Raw genomic sequence first — 14,540 nt, 5'->3', positions numbered from 1 at the left:
GTGAAACCGCCTGATTAGTTTTTCGGAGGGGCGGCAGACATGTTAGCAGCACCGAGAAACGAAGAAGGATGATGACGTACTACTTCCAGGCAACGGCCCCGGAGGTGGATTAAGCCGGTCACTCATGAATTCAATAAAGTGCAACCACACGGCCACAACTCGATGAGCTGAACCATGGATTGGAAAGTTGCTTCAATTTTCATTGGAGAGGCCTCGATGTCCGAGTTTGAGATGCATTTAAAGTTGATTTCTACCTCTTTTTTATACCATGATCTGCATCCATCTCGCCCATTTTTCCTGCCCAATTCTTATTTGCGTTACACATTATCAATCGATGAGGTAGGACCCAGGATTTCAAACCATGATTCTTCAAGCTAGCTCTGTTACACTCCTTTGGTGCTCTTTGTTTTGCCTGCTGGTACTTTGCTGTGCTGTCCAGGGATGTTGGGATGTTTGTACGTCCATTCCAGCCAGTGGGCCAGGCCGACGGGAAAGAGACAGGAATGAAGAGACTAGAAGAAGAAACTGCGATAAAAAACAAGGCAAAAATCGGTGCGACGACAAGGAAAACCTGTTATCCAGGTAAGTGGGATGGAATTGCCTAATTAGTGATAGTTTGCCTCAAGAGTGTTCAAATTTCAGCCTGGCCCGCTTCCTCATGGTAGGGACAGGAGCAACTCCGCTACCTCGGACACCACAACGTTCTCTCCGACATGTTCTACCCCTTCTTCTTCTTCGGATCCATCGAAAGCACCCAAAAAGAGCGACGCGTCTCCTTCGGTGACCACCAGGGGCGCTTCCGTGTCAGACGCAGGACCTGCCTCGACACCCCCCGTTCCTGTGTACACTCACGCTCTCTGGTGGCGACAAGGCTTGGGATGCCTCCAAATTGTCTTTCACCTCACCCTTTTGACATACGGTCTATGCGTGCGCCCCTCCTATAGCTTGGAGGTGCCCGGAAAGGCCGAGAGGAATGGAGGGACGGAAGAAGCCGTCGGGCACGGTGCGGCGGCTCTGGTCTGGTGTTTCCTGGTAGGCGCAGAGGAATGGGTGGCTAGGAAGGGAGGTCAGAGCAGGGGAACCGAAGGAGGGACGGAAGCAAAGCCGAAAGTGCCACTGTGGGGCGGAGCCGTCTATGTCTTGGCGGTGGTGGCGTCGGCGTGGCCCTTGGTGGCGGCCGGGGGTGACGGCGAGGTGGGAGACGTGCGACGGTAAGGGATGTTTATTGAGGTTGCAGTCCCTCCACTTTCGGTTTGCCTTTTCCTGACAGGGGCTTTTGTCTCTTTGTTCTCATTTTGTTCGCCATGAATGTTGAGCTTTCCCGGTCTTTCAGCTTTCACTTTTGACGCGTCGTAACCGTCGACCATGCTCTTTATCCCTCCTTCTCTCCTCCCTTCTTCGCAGCCTCTTCTCCTACGTCTCAACCTGGAACGTGCTTCTCCTCCTCTTCGTCCTCCTCCCCCTCGTCGTGCACGCTGCGCTTTACCCTCTTTCCCTCCCTCCCTCCCTCACGGCCTCGCCTCTTTCCCCCTTCCCCCCCGAGGGACGCGCCTCCCTCCTCTCCTATACTCTTTTCACCTGGTTCGAACCCGTGATTCGCAAGGGGTGGTGTCGAGATTTAAACATGGAGGATATGCCGCCCTTTCTGCCCGATGACAGCAGTGCCCTCGTCTCGCGTCGATTCGCTCCGTTGGTCGAGAAGGAAGGAGTGGTGGAGGGCGGGGTGCAATGTCGTCCTCCCTGGCCTCCCCTCCCTCGCTCCCTCCCTCTTCCTCCCTACACATCCTCTGCTCTTGACGAGATGGGAAAGGATAGCTTGCATACGCCTTTGTTGCCGTCTTCCCCTTCCCGGCACCCCGCCCTCCCTCCCTTCTCCCCTTCCTCGAAAAGGAAAAGATGGAAAGGCTTCTCCGTTACCCTCCTCCTCTTTCAGCTGGCGCGTGGGAAGGTGGTCGTACAGGCGGTATGGCAGTTGTTGGGCTCGCTCGCCGTCTTTATCGCCCCCCTTGCGCTTCGGAAGATCGTTGCCTACGTCAGCCAGGACCGACCAGAAGGTATGGAGGGTTCGAAGTGGTCGAGACAGTGAGGGAAGGAGGGAGAGCGGGAAGAAGGCGAGGGATGGATGGGAATGGAAAGATGGAGATAAGGAAAGGGGGAATCATATGCTTCACGCAATCCATGTCACCACCATTCCGAATATAATTCGGCATCCTCCTACCCTGTATCTATTTTCCTTCAGAGTCACAGGTCATCCCTATTCCGATTCTGGTGGCCACTGCTCTCCTCTTCCTCGGTCCAGCCCTACAGGCTGTCTCCGATGGCCAAAATTTTTTCATGGTAAATACAAGATGAGGCGAACGCGGCAGTTATAGTATGAAGTTCTGGCTCTGTGATCGCTTTCATCTATCTACCTTCCTGCGCACTATCTCCTTTTCTGCCAATGCCGCCGACTCCACACACATGCTTGCCTTATACCCATGTCTCAATCTCAGGTCTTTTTCCGGTGGTCCGTTTTCCTCCATCCTTTTTGTCTTCTCTTAGGGCCGGCGCCTGATCGTCCGTTACAGAGCCGCCCTTGTCGATCTGATTTTTCGGAAAGCACTCAGACTCAACCTCTCGGCGAGCAGCTATTCGGTCGGGGAACTTACTAATTTGTGCAGCGTGGATGCCAACAGGTAAAGGACGAGGAGAAAAGAGGAAGGACAAGGGATGGGCTTCTTGTCGGCTGTACCAGAGCGAAGCACACAGGGTTGTGCATTAGTAATATGAGACAGGCCAGGAGGAAGAAATAGTGGAAGGGAGGGAGAGAATGGGACGAAGATAGGAACATGAAGCTAAATCTTTACAGAGTGAGACACTGCTGTAGTTGCAGCGAAGAGAATGTAGGGGAAGATACAAGGGGAGAGAGGAAGGGGCAGAGAGCAGGACATCTCTCACCAAGATGCTCTGACGGGCCTCCTTTCCTCCCGTTCCCTTTCTCATATCTCCCAAGCGTGGAGGCCGTCGGCTACATTCATTTCCTCTGGTCAACAATCCTGCAGATTGTCGTCTCGGTAGCCTTGCTTTTCAATGTTCTGGGAGCTTCCGCCTTTGCGGGCCTGGGGTTTATGGTCATCAGGTGTGTGGCGGGTCCTACGCGTCTTTCGTTGCGCTGTTTTCATGCATGATCTTTCCTTCCCCTGTCAATCTCCTTGGGTTTCTCGTCAACTTGTTTCTCTCACCTTTTGTATTTACTTATTGCACTCTCTCTACCTCCTTATCTTTCCCTCTCCCCCTCCCTCCCTCCCTCCCTCCCTTCATATCAGCCTTCCTATAACCGCTTGGGCCTCCCAGCGAATCCAGGTCTATCAGACTCGAATGATGGGGAAGAAAGACGCCCGTATGTCTGTCATGAACGAGATCTTGCAAGGTGAGCGAGAGAGGGGAGAGGAGGGACACGGGAAGTATGCGTCGATCGCTTTTTGGGTGCCATGGCATGTTGGAGGAAGGTCTTCTTGAGGAGCGCGGAAAGGACCGAAAAAGATCCGGGATGAGGCAAGGGGGGGATTGGATGGCTGTAAGCTGCGCAAAGACGAAGGACCGGACATATTTCCGAGTGCTGACTTGCTCTCTCTGGGGACTTCTTTTGAACGTGTCCTCTACCTCGCAGGCATGCGCATTCTGAAGATGTGTGCGTGGGAGGACGAATTCTTCCGGCGGGTGACAAGAGCCCGCGAGGACGAAGTGAGGGAGCTACGGTGTTTCGTTTACACCCGGGCAGTCATCATCGTCACTTGGGTGAGGGTTTCGGGTGGAGAGAGGAAGGAGAGACTCGAACAACATGGTTTTTTCCGTGTGCCACGCTGCTTACCTCCGCCGCCGATTGTTTGCCCCCACATTGCTGTATATTCAATGTCATCAACGTACCAGTGTCACCATGCTCAAATCGCCATTACCTTTCCTGCTTCCTCCCACTATGAAAGGACGCTACTCCAACTCTGGTTGCCCTCTTCACTTTCATTTTCCATACCCTCGTTCTCGGCCGGCCCCTCACCAGCAGCGATGGCTTCTCCGCCTTGTCCCTCTTTGATCTGCTTCGGTTTCCACTGGTACAGTGCTGTTTGATGCCAGTTTTGAAGTGTCGGTTTCATCGTGGTTCTTGTTCTTGGAGTGAAGAGTCTATTTTGAGACGACCTCTCTGGTGGTGTTGTCCCTCAATCCTCACTAGGCCTTCTCTTGCACGTGTACCTTGGCTGGCACTCGAAGTGTATGGTAGGAGAACCCTTTTCTCCCGTTTCATGTGGCCTTTACCGTAATAGTGCACGTCAGGATTCATGCATTCTCTTCCTTTTCTCCCGTTTCGTATGGCCTTTACCGTAATAGTGCGCATCAGGATTCATGCATTCTCTTTGCTGCACATGCGTAACCCATAGAAATGTTCTCCTCAACGCCCTCCAATTCTCCGTGATCAGGTGGTACTTCCCGATTTCATCAACTATTGCAACAAAGCTCTCGTTTCCTTTGACCGCATTGAGACTTTCTTGACACGGCCAGAGGTGGCACCCCCACCTTCTCCGCTCCCTGCTTCTCCTTCGTCCTCCGCCGTCTCGTCTGCCCTTCCTCGTGGGGCTATTGCTATCGATCACGCTTCGTTTAAATGGGGAAGTCCGCAGTCGATGAAGGAGCATGAAAAGAGGGAGGACAGGGTTCCAACAGCCCCAACGCTTCAAGGTATGGAGTTCTCCTTCTTATTTCCTCCACCGAGCCTTCTGTTTCCTCCCTCCCTCCTTCCTCCCCCTGGAACCCCTTTACTTATCGGCGAACCAAACCATCCAGACCCCGAAATGTCCGAAATCAAATTACCCGACAACCCTAAGCCTAACGTTTACACCCTCGCCTCCGTCATCACTCCCTCTCTCAAGACGTGACTCTCTCTGTCCCTCCTGGCAACTTGCTCTGCGTGTACGGTCCAACGGGGGGGGGGAAGACCTCTCTTCTCCTTTCCCTGCTGGGGGAGATCCCTCGGCTCTCGGGCCGGGCTTCCCTTCAAGGACAAGTGGCTTATGTTGCGCAGAAAGGTGAGGATCGTTCTCCGTGATCATTTTCTCCTTGCAATTCCTTTTATGCCACTTTCCCTGATCCTTTCTTGGATCTCTCTTATTTGAAGTGACCGATCACTCCTCGCCCTCTGACTCCTTGAAGTTCGCTTTTCTCGTACTACCTGTGGCATATATTTAATTGCTCTCATGTTTTCCTTCCCCCCCTCTTTACTCTGCACCCTCTTTTCCCCCTCTTCGCCTTCCTCTTTTATTGTAAACAAATTTCCATGCCTCTTCCCTTACTCTTTTTTTCTTTTTTTACTGGACTTTCTCTCTAATTATTCCCTTCTTTTCTCGCCCCTATCTCGACAGCCTGGATCCGGAACGCGACAGTGAAAGAAAATATCCTGTTCGGCCTCCCTTTCCACGCGACTGACTATGAGCGCGCTATTGACGCCTGTGCTCTTTGCAGGGACATAGAGGGATGGCCTGCAGGTCAGTGATACCTTTTGTGTTGTTTAATCATTGAACCATAGAACGTCGAGGCTTTTTAAGTTGGGTTGAAAATGCAGTGCACCGAATTTGTCGAGCCCCCTTTCCGACTAGAATTGGGATTGGGAAGGTGCTTGCTTGTGTTATGACTCCTTCTCTCTTTGATCCAGTCAGCCGCCTCCCTCTTTGCTCTTCTCCTTCGTTTGTCTTCTCCGTCATCTTAGCTTCTCTCTCGTCTTTTTCCTTCTGCCTTCCCTGCCTCCCTTTAAGGCGACGCTACAGAGATCGGAGAGAGGGGTGTCAATCTGAGCGGAGGCCAACAACAGCGAGTCAATCTCGCCCGAGCTGCATACGCTGCGCTTCAGGGAACGGCTGATATCATACTGTTGGACGATGTCTTGTCAGGTGAGATCCATTTCTCACTTTTTTAGAACCTTTTTCTCGGCTTTTTATCTCCATGCCTCCTTCCTAGTAGCCTCCTGTTCCATTTGTCTTCCTGCACATTGTATCCCCTCTGCTGAAAACTCGCTTTTCCCTACCCTTTCTCCCTCTTTCCCTCCCTTCATCGTCCTTATAGCTGTGGATGCCCATGTGGGGGAGCATATTCTCCACCAATGTCTCGCTGGGCCGAAGGCAGTGATGGCGGGTCGTACCCGTGTTTTGGTTACCCATCAGGTACTGCTCTTTCGCCTCCTCCCATGATTTTTAGATCCCCCAAACCCCCCTCCGTCCTCTGTTCCTCCGTCCCTCCTTCGCAACTGTCGTCCGCTACCTGTGTTGATATCTTTTGGTGTCTACTCCAGTGAGGGGGTCATGTCGGGGTGGGCCTGCCTCAGTGTTGCGGGTCTGACCGGGTCCTCTCAACCTCTCTCCCTTCCCTTCTGGTCCTTCTTTGACCCTACTCCCTCTCTCAGGTCAGCTCGACCCTCCCTTTCGCGGATTACATCGTCATCTTGACCAAGGATGGTCGAGTGGCAGCGCAAGGAAAGAGGGAAGAAGTCTGTAAGGAGGGAGGGAAGGAGGGAGGGAGAGAGCTACTGGCAAGGTACGGGGTAATGGACGAGAAGGAGGATCGCAGGGAGGAGGATGATGAGGACGATGAGGGATGGAGAGAGGAAGAGTTAGAGATGGGAAAAGAGAAACTTGGGAAGGAGGGATTAAGCGTGGACCAAAACGGCAGCGGGAGAGGGGCCTTGGTATCAAATCCTGGGAAGGCGTCTCAGATCTGGGCGGAAGGGAGTGGGGAGGAAGGGGGAGATGTTCAGTTGAAAGCAACGGTGGAGCGCGGGGAGAGTCAGAAACCGAAAGTAGGCGTGAAGAAAGAGCGCTTGGCCGTAGCAAAGGGGCAAGGGGAGGGAGTACAGGAAGGGAAAGAGAGCGGGACGGAGGGCGTGTTGGTCTTAGAGGAGGAGCGCGAAGAAGGAGCGCTCAAGTGGACGACCTACCTTGCTTACTTCTCGGCCATGGGTGGCCTCCTTCCCGGCTTCTTCCTCTTTGCCCTCTATCTGGGTGTGGAGCTCTTGCGCTTCCTTCAAAACCGGAGCCTGGGTCAGTGGGTGGACCGGCTGGCCGCCTCCGCCTCCTCCCCCTCCACCTTGCAGTACGCCCTCCCCTTCCTCCTCATCTCCCTCGGCAACACCACCCTCATCCTTCTTCGGATCTCGCTGCAGGCGTGGGCGAGTCTACGAGCTTCTCTTAAAATCCACGCCGCCATGGCAGCCCGAGTGCTTCGAGCGCCGCTTCACTGGTTCGACAGGACGCCTATTGGAAGGGTAAGGGCAGGGGAGGGGGAAGAGGGGTAGTGGGAAGAAAAGAAGGAGGGAAGTATAGAGAGCGTAAGGAAGACCAGCGTGGCACTTGAGGGGTGACAAGCATGGTGGGGCCTTTTTTGTAGGACGTGAGAGGAGAGTGAAGGGAAGGGAGTGTTGAAAGACGTGTTCTGAAGCTCTGTATCGTCCGTTTCTCGTTGAAACAGTGACAGATAACAGAGACGCGCATGCATGACATGGTTCTCCTCTTATTACTCTTAATAAGCATCTGCCATTCTTTCAATATCCCGGCCATGGGCTGTGCGTCAATCTGATCCACTATTCACCCCATCATTACCACCACCACCATCTGACCCGGCCAGGTTCTGAACCGGTTCTCCAGCGATGTGGAAACGATAGACAAGAATTTGATGGACTCTCTAGGTAGGCAATGCGGAGAGGAGGGTCGAAAGCAGGAAGTAAGGAGCAAGAGAGTAATGAAGGCGGAGGACGCGTCGTGTAAGCAGATTGACTGCTCCTGTCTAACTCACCTGCCGTCTTCTCTTACAATGTTCCCCCTCCGCTCCTTCTCTTCCTTCCTCTCATTTATCTCTCTCAGCTTCCTTTGTAGAGTGCTCCTTGAACGCCGTCGCCGTTGTCGCAGTCATCGCCTACCAGCTTCCCGTTCTCCTCTTGGGACTCGCCCCTCTTCTCCTTGTGGCCGGCGTTGTTGCGCGCATGTATCTTAGGTCGTCCCGTGCCATGAAGCGATTGGAAAGCAACAGGTAAGAGACAGGGCAGTGCCTTTTAAGAAAGATAGCACGGTAGTCAAGAGGGCGCAAGGGAGATTTCAGGGAGGGACCGTTCGACCCCAAAAAATGCGCTGGAGTGGATTGTGTGGCATGGAAGCATACTTTTTCTTCTTACCTCGCCGTCTTTGTCTTCCTTTCCCTTTTTATTTCCCTTCCCCATCCCTACTCTCGAGTCGCTCGCCCATTTACAGCCATTTCGCGGAGACTGTCTCAGGCGTCATCACCATTCGTGCTTACGGAGCCCAAGATCGCTTTGTGGACGAGAACCACGACAAGGTGCGTCATCCTAATCGCCTACTTTTCTCTTCGTCCTGTTCCTTTCCAGCATTATCCTCCTCGTCTTTTTCCTCTTTCCTCCCTTCCACCGCCCTCGATGCGTCGCTTCCCTCACTTTTTTCCTTACCTCTACTCCTTCCCTCTATCCGGTCTGCCTGTCCCTCCAGGTCGATGCCTACGGGCGCGTGAACTTCTTCCTCTGGACGTCAAATCGCTGGCTCGCCGTCCGACTACAGCTCCTGGGGGCCACTGTCACCGGGATGGTGGGCATCTACATTCTTGCCTCCCTCCCAACCTCCTCCTCTTCCCCCTCCTCCACATCCGTTTCGAGTGCGGAGGCTGGATTAGTCCTGCTCTATGCCATGCAGTTCTCTTCCGCTTTGAACTGGTTGATCCGAGATCAGGCAGAAATGGGTGCGTAAGAGGGAAGGGGCATGGAGGAATTATGTCCGTGAGTTGTTTTTCTATTATTGATGGAAATTTGATTAATCTGCATATAAATTCCTTAAATCTTCTATCCGCATGCTACCTCTTAACCGCTTTTCCGAAGTTTATGAAATGAATATACATAACAATTCTTCCCCTGAAGCCGCCCCAACATCCCCTGTGTTCCTATCTACTAATCCCCCTTCCTGTCTGACTCTTATTGCACCAGAGATGAACATGAACGCGGTGGAGCGCACAGATGCCTACTGTCATCTCGAGCAAGAAGCCCCCCCTGTTCTGCCTGGTTCTGGAACCCCCCCGCCCTCTTGGCCTTCGCAGGGGGAGATCTCCGTACGATGCTTGACTCTTGCTTATCCCTCCGCCCCGACTGCTCCTGTGTTGCGGTCTCTCAGCTTTCACATCCCTCCCGGCACTCGTGTTGGCGTAGTAGGAAGGACGGGGGCGGGGAAATCCTCCCTTTTGGCAGCATTTTACAGACTGGTGGAGCCGGCAGAAGGAAGCGAAGTCGTAATCGACGGGGTGAACACGCGGCATTTGGGTTTGAAGGATTTGAGAGGGCGTCTGGCGATTGTTCCACAGGAGGTGAGACTGAAACCTTGAACGAATAAGGCACGGGGTACTAGTGTTCATTCGTGGTACAAGTGTTCGTGTGGTGTTCTGCTCTATAATCCCCCGTGCATGCCGTTTTTGAAGTGTGTCTATCATAAGAGACTGACTAGAGGCTTAATATTGATGGGAACAGCATCTACCGACTTTTTAAATCTGATGCTCTGTCCCTGAAACTGTGTCATGAGGGTCTTCTGATTCTTTTTCTACATCCCTTTCCTATGGCCTGCCCCTCGTAGCCCACGCTCTTCCGCGGTACTATCCGCAGCAACCTGGACCCTTTTAACGAGTATACAGATGCAGCAATGTGCGATTCTCTTCGTCGCGCACATTTCTGGGAGGCGCTGGAGCGGAAGAGCGGTCAAGACAACATTAAAGGAGCTGAAAGCGGTGTATTGGCTATGCCCGTCACGGAGAACGGGGAGAATCTAAGCGTGGGGGAGCGGCAACTCATGTGTTTGGCGCGCGCTTTGCTCAGGAAGCGAGGCGTTTTGTTTCTGGACGAGGCCTCCGCTAACGTGGACGCGGTCACCGACAACTTGCTGCAAGAGACTTTGCCCGACCAGTGCAAGGGGTGCACGGTCGTATGCGTGGCCCATCGACTCGCGACAATTGTGACTTACGATCGAGTCCTGGTGCTGGACGCAGGTATTTGCGCCGAGTACGATTCCCCCGCCGCGCTTTTGGCAAAAGGACCGTCAGGCTTATTTTACAGCATGTGTGCTAAGACTGGCGAGTTGTCGAATTTAATGGCCATGGCAAGAGGAGAGAAGAATGGACGAGGAAGTCTGGAAACGCTACCTGACCACTGTTGAATTCGATGACAAAAATGAGAGAGCTGAAATGTAAAGAAGCTCTGGCCACAGATAGAAGCATAGGACAATAGACACAAAGTCCCCTAATTGAACGTATACACGAGTCACCATAGAACAAAAGCATATATTGGGATCTTTTTGATCAGTAAGGCATGCTGCCTGAATTGATGGCTCCGACGTCTTAATTCTCCCCCGCCCTCTTTCGAAGCACTTTATCTTGCGTACTGGTTCGCATGTCAAAGGCGCCCTGTTTTCTTGTACAGCTGGATTTAAGATCTTACGCTACACCACGAAGTAAGAAAAAACTTTTGAGAGGGAAACATTTTGAAAAGGGAAGATGTAAGGTTTGATGTTTTTACTCGGAGTCCCAAATTCTATACGAAGTCAAACGCGCAATTTTTTTTAAAATGAGGTAATGTGATCAAGACGACTTTGACGTGACCTCAACCCTCAAAATGGAATACGAAATGAAAACACAGGAAGGACTGAACCACCAATTAGCTGTATGTGGTGCTGAAAAATGTAAAAAATCTTCCTTCTTTACAAAGTGGCGTAATTTTCACGTCTAGAAGGACGCACATACGTTGTCTACCGTGCCAAAGAAAATATCATATGACTTGTACTGGAGAGTTTCCGGGGATGGAAGGACTCCGACAAAGTACATTGGGACGATACAGTACAGAAAAAATCAAAAAGCTCATATGACAGATTTGTCGTATGGGAACTCACATTCCTTTCCGAGCTTCAGTACGGTCATACACGTAACGTCTCATCGAGCTCGATGACTAGGACAGGAAGAGTGTTTTATCACCAAATGGTTCAACCATAGCGGGCGCGTCCTCCTCTCTCCTTTGGTAGGACCCTTACCCTCTCACTGAGGCCGAGGTGATACCTAAAGATGGGAAAAAAATGAAATGACTACGTTATATGTTTGCTTATGGTACACTTTTAATGCTGACAAGGCCTGCACTCTGCTGACGAGGCAGGAGCTCGACCACGGAATGACGTCAGCGCATGCTCCATATGATCCATGCGTCCCGCGAGATGATTGACTATTTCCCAGTATCCAGCACGCATGTTTTTTGTTTTAAAAATCACTCTGCGGCGAATTTTTGGTCAGCATAAGATTTCAATTTACTTGAATTGGTAATAAATATGATGCTAGGAAAGCAGGTATGACTCATCATGTATATTTTTGCCTTATAACAAATAGTTTACCTGTTCTCGCCTTCCCGTGTTGCTCTTACTCGAGCACCTGATTATTTTCATGCGGGCTAGATCCTGTAAAACCAGAAGGCGTACATGATAGAATCTCATACATTAAGTATGAAGAGCTTGTGAACTCACCTGCCCGGAAAATCACACCATAGTACACAAGGAAACCCGGTATGAAAAACGTCCACTGACATAAGCATCCTGAAGAAAATGCGTTCCGACATTGCGACAATCACATTTGCATTCTTATGCACGTTACTACTTTTCAATCAAGTATATGCACGCACAATTCGTATTGGCAATGTTTACGGTAAGATTAGGGTAATTTTTAGCACTGCAGCCATCCTTTTGATGCCTACATTATCAAGAGGGAAACGATTCCTTAACCTTGTTTTTACCAATTTTCTTCTCAAGTAAATTTTTATAGTGAGATTAAATAAATTATCCTCTTCTTTCCTTTGCACCATGCCTGTAGATAAAGGCACAGCTGACAAGAGCTCACAGGACGATCAGGATCGACTTCTACGAAAACGTCAGCTTGCCTCTGCCTTGGAGCATGAGTCGGAGGACGAAAAGATCATTGGTGAGCCTTCCGCCGCCGCTTATTGGCAAATTGTAGGAGAGAATAAAGGCCTAATGACGCGGGAGGACGGGAAAGACAAGAAGGGCAGTACCCCTCTTGGCCATCACTCCTTGAATGAAGGAATTAGAGACGATGCCGCAATCAGCCCTCAGGCAGCTGAGGAGAGCAATGATATTCCCACTACCCAAGCAATAAATGAACAGACTTCAAAGGACTCTCTGAAAGCTACAGCAGCATCAACTGAGAATAGCAAACCTTTAATCTCAGTAGGGCGCGAATGGGCTTTCAGGGGAAAGAGAGACGGAAAAAACGTAGAAAGCAGTAGCTTTACGCCTCTGGACATTGAGAAAAGCGCAGAGCCGCCTATAGACGGACGAACACAAGAAAGCGCAGGTATGAAGAACGAGAGCGAAGCTACGATGGCGGTTGCCGCATCAGAAGAAGGCAAGGTAGCGACACCGCTGGGACACGAAAGGAGCTTCAAAAATGGTCAAAAAATATGAAAGTGACATTCCAATAGACTATGATTGGACTACTTAACGCATAATTATTCCGCCTCCTGGCCATGGAGTGAAGTTGAAAGGGAATTTTGAAAGGTTTCGACAGAAAGGAAGCATAAAAGGAGAAGGCGTATGACAAGGGAAACATGAAGCTGGAAGGTAACAAAATTGAGGGAACAGATAGAGATCAGACCTCAGACATGTAATTTAGGCTATATGATCGAATGTGGGCTTTCTAGAGACTGCTATTTCAAAGTAATAGTATTTACGACGACTGATGTCATGCTCTTTAGAGGAGGTAACGTCGTGTTGAAGGAAAAAGAGGAAACTGAATCTTCTTTGGCTATGGGATGAAAAAATCTCGCCAATTGAATATCGCAAAGTAGAGCATATAGTGAAGATATTTTTTATATTGCAATAGTTCAGCCTTTCTCTGGACAAGCGGAAGGACGGACAGGGCTGACGGAACCTGTCGAGGAATTTTAAAAACAAACGGCTCGGGTAAAATTGGACGACATTTCAAAATAGGAAAATCTTTGCCCGCAAAGTTGAAGTAGGAACAGGTGGTGTACACTAAGTCTTATCTTCAAAAGTGGATTCCAGGAATGCTACTTCAGGAGTGCGTCAATTTTATAGCGGGATTTCGTTTTTTTAAAGCTGCCGTACATTCTAGATCCAGCTCAGTAATATATGTGATGGAGTTAATAATTATTTGTCGTAGTTTTGCCGAGGTGTCATGAAAATACCGAGCCTCAGAAGCGTTGCTTCTCTTGAAGTTGCCCTTTCATAGCACTTCGTCCTTGTTATGCTGCTATGTTGAGACAAGTATGCATCAGACTCAACGTTGTATTTTACGCACTCTCTGTATAGCACGGACCATAAGGGCTTGCTCCAAGTGTGTAATTTTGGGCGAGCTTTTTAAGGTTCGATTGCAGTTGTTCTTTCGTCTTAATGAAGGCATCCTTATTCTTTTGTTTCTCCTATTTTACGTAGCTCTTCTCTACACTGCCTTAAAATCTTGCCTAACCTTACATATTTAATAGCTGAAATATCTGAAGTTTTCGATTTTCCCTCCGAGCCGCGTGAGGATTGAAATGCGCTGCTTAGACAGATCACGTACTCTAGGTCTAGCAGCGTTCCTTCTCATTTTATTCCGGTATGGTCATGCACAGCGTCTACGCGTGGCAGTGTTAAGCGACGCAAAAGGTTCGTCGATGTTAAATTAGAATGTACGCACATTATCGCATGGTAGAGCGTTGAAGCCCGTCTAGAAACTAACTTCAGCCTTGTTCGTACGTTGACGTTCAATTTCGTCTGCATGGAATTTCATTCGCCCGCACATTATGTGCAGATGAAAGCAGTAGCTTACGATCTTGGAATCAGCAGCTTCCTTCGGTGTCCACAGGGCCTGATAAGGAAAGCACTCCTGTTGGCCATGGATGGGCGTATGGAGAGGGCAGAAAAAATGAAAATGAAATAGAAACAGCAGCATTTTTTGAAAAAAATGAGAAGATGGCCTTTCCAACGCAGAAAAGTCGAGCTGATAGTGCTAATGTACTCGCAGCAGACCCACTAGCATTGCGTAGTGGCAAGAATGACAACATTGACGGGCTTCAAGGTCACGATCCGGCACTTACAGGCGCTGAAAAGGACGACGCCTCCGTCGAGACGGTGGAAGGAAAACGCGCCGCACTTGTTGGCCGTCAGTGGCCCATGGTTTCACCTTCCATGTCTGTGGTGGAACCGACGGAGAAAGGAGATAAGGTGACGACCCCCGTGGGGCGTGGATGGGCGTATGGGGAGGGAAGAAAATCGGCCACGGTTACTAGTGAAGCAGCAGCCGTGGTGCCTCCGGAAGAACAAAAGATTAAAACACCTGTGGGCCGCGGATGGGCCTTTGGAGAGGGAGAGCAGTGAGATACGCAGATCCACGTATGCGGGTGGGCACACTTCATTTTTATTGTGCAAGCTTAAGTGGTGGATATTCGCTTTTTAAATGGCTCGTTGGTTTTTTAAAGGGAGGAAATC

The 14,540-nt window shown here is 50.5% G+C and overlaps 3 protein-coding genes across 3 annotated transcripts; all 3 read left to right on the top strand.

Annotated features, from left to right (window-relative positions):
- Nucleotides 1–341: 341 nt before the first annotated feature.
- Nucleotides 342–912, top strand: NGA_0217800 (uncharacterized protein; the record flags this gene model as incomplete). Its single annotated transcript, XM_005854124.1, has 2 exons — nucleotides 342–582; nucleotides 792–912. Coding segments are annotated over exons 1-2 (342 nt in total), but the record flags the coding sequence as incomplete, so codon positions are not given.
- A 712-nt stretch (nucleotides 913–1,624) lies between these two features.
- Nucleotides 1,625–10,407, top strand: NGA_0217700 (atp-dependent bile acid permease; the record flags this gene model as incomplete). Its single annotated transcript, XM_005854123.1, has 18 exons — nucleotides 1,625–2,054; nucleotides 2,240–2,337; nucleotides 2,542–2,675; nucleotides 2,993–3,118; nucleotides 3,306–3,409; nucleotides 3,650–3,777; nucleotides 3,963–4,088; nucleotides 4,452–4,710; nucleotides 4,902–5,057; nucleotides 5,781–5,915; nucleotides 6,088–6,185; nucleotides 6,425–7,282; nucleotides 7,642–7,702; nucleotides 7,878–8,043; nucleotides 8,262–8,346; nucleotides 8,514–8,760; nucleotides 9,002–9,375; nucleotides 9,639–10,407. The coding sequence occupies 18 exons, from the start codon at nucleotides 1,625–1,627 to the stop codon at nucleotides 10,212–10,214; spliced, it is 4,161 nt and encodes a 1,386-aa protein (XP_005854185.1). The 3' UTR covers nucleotides 10,215–10,407.
- A 3,272-nt stretch (nucleotides 10,408–13,679) lies between these two features.
- Nucleotides 13,680–13,965, top strand: NGA_0217900 (uncharacterized protein; the record flags this gene model as incomplete). Its single annotated transcript, XM_005854125.1, has 2 exons — nucleotides 13,680–13,718; nucleotides 13,864–13,965. A coding segment is annotated over exon 2 (102 nt), but the record flags the coding sequence as incomplete, so codon positions are not given.
- Between the last annotated feature and the right edge of the window lie 575 nt (nucleotides 13,966–14,540).

The sequence above is a fragment of the Nannochloropsis gaditana genome, assembly GCF_000240725.1.
Source record: "Nannochloropsis gaditana CCMP526 unplaced genomic scaffold scaffold617, whole genome shotgun sequence".
In the NCBI taxonomy this organism is placed as follows: Eukaryota; class Eustigmatophyceae; order Eustigmatales; family Monodopsidaceae; genus Microchloropsis; species Microchloropsis gaditana.
The sequence above is the reverse complement of the archived record's forward strand: the minus strand, read 5'-3'. Positions and strand labels throughout refer to the sequence as shown.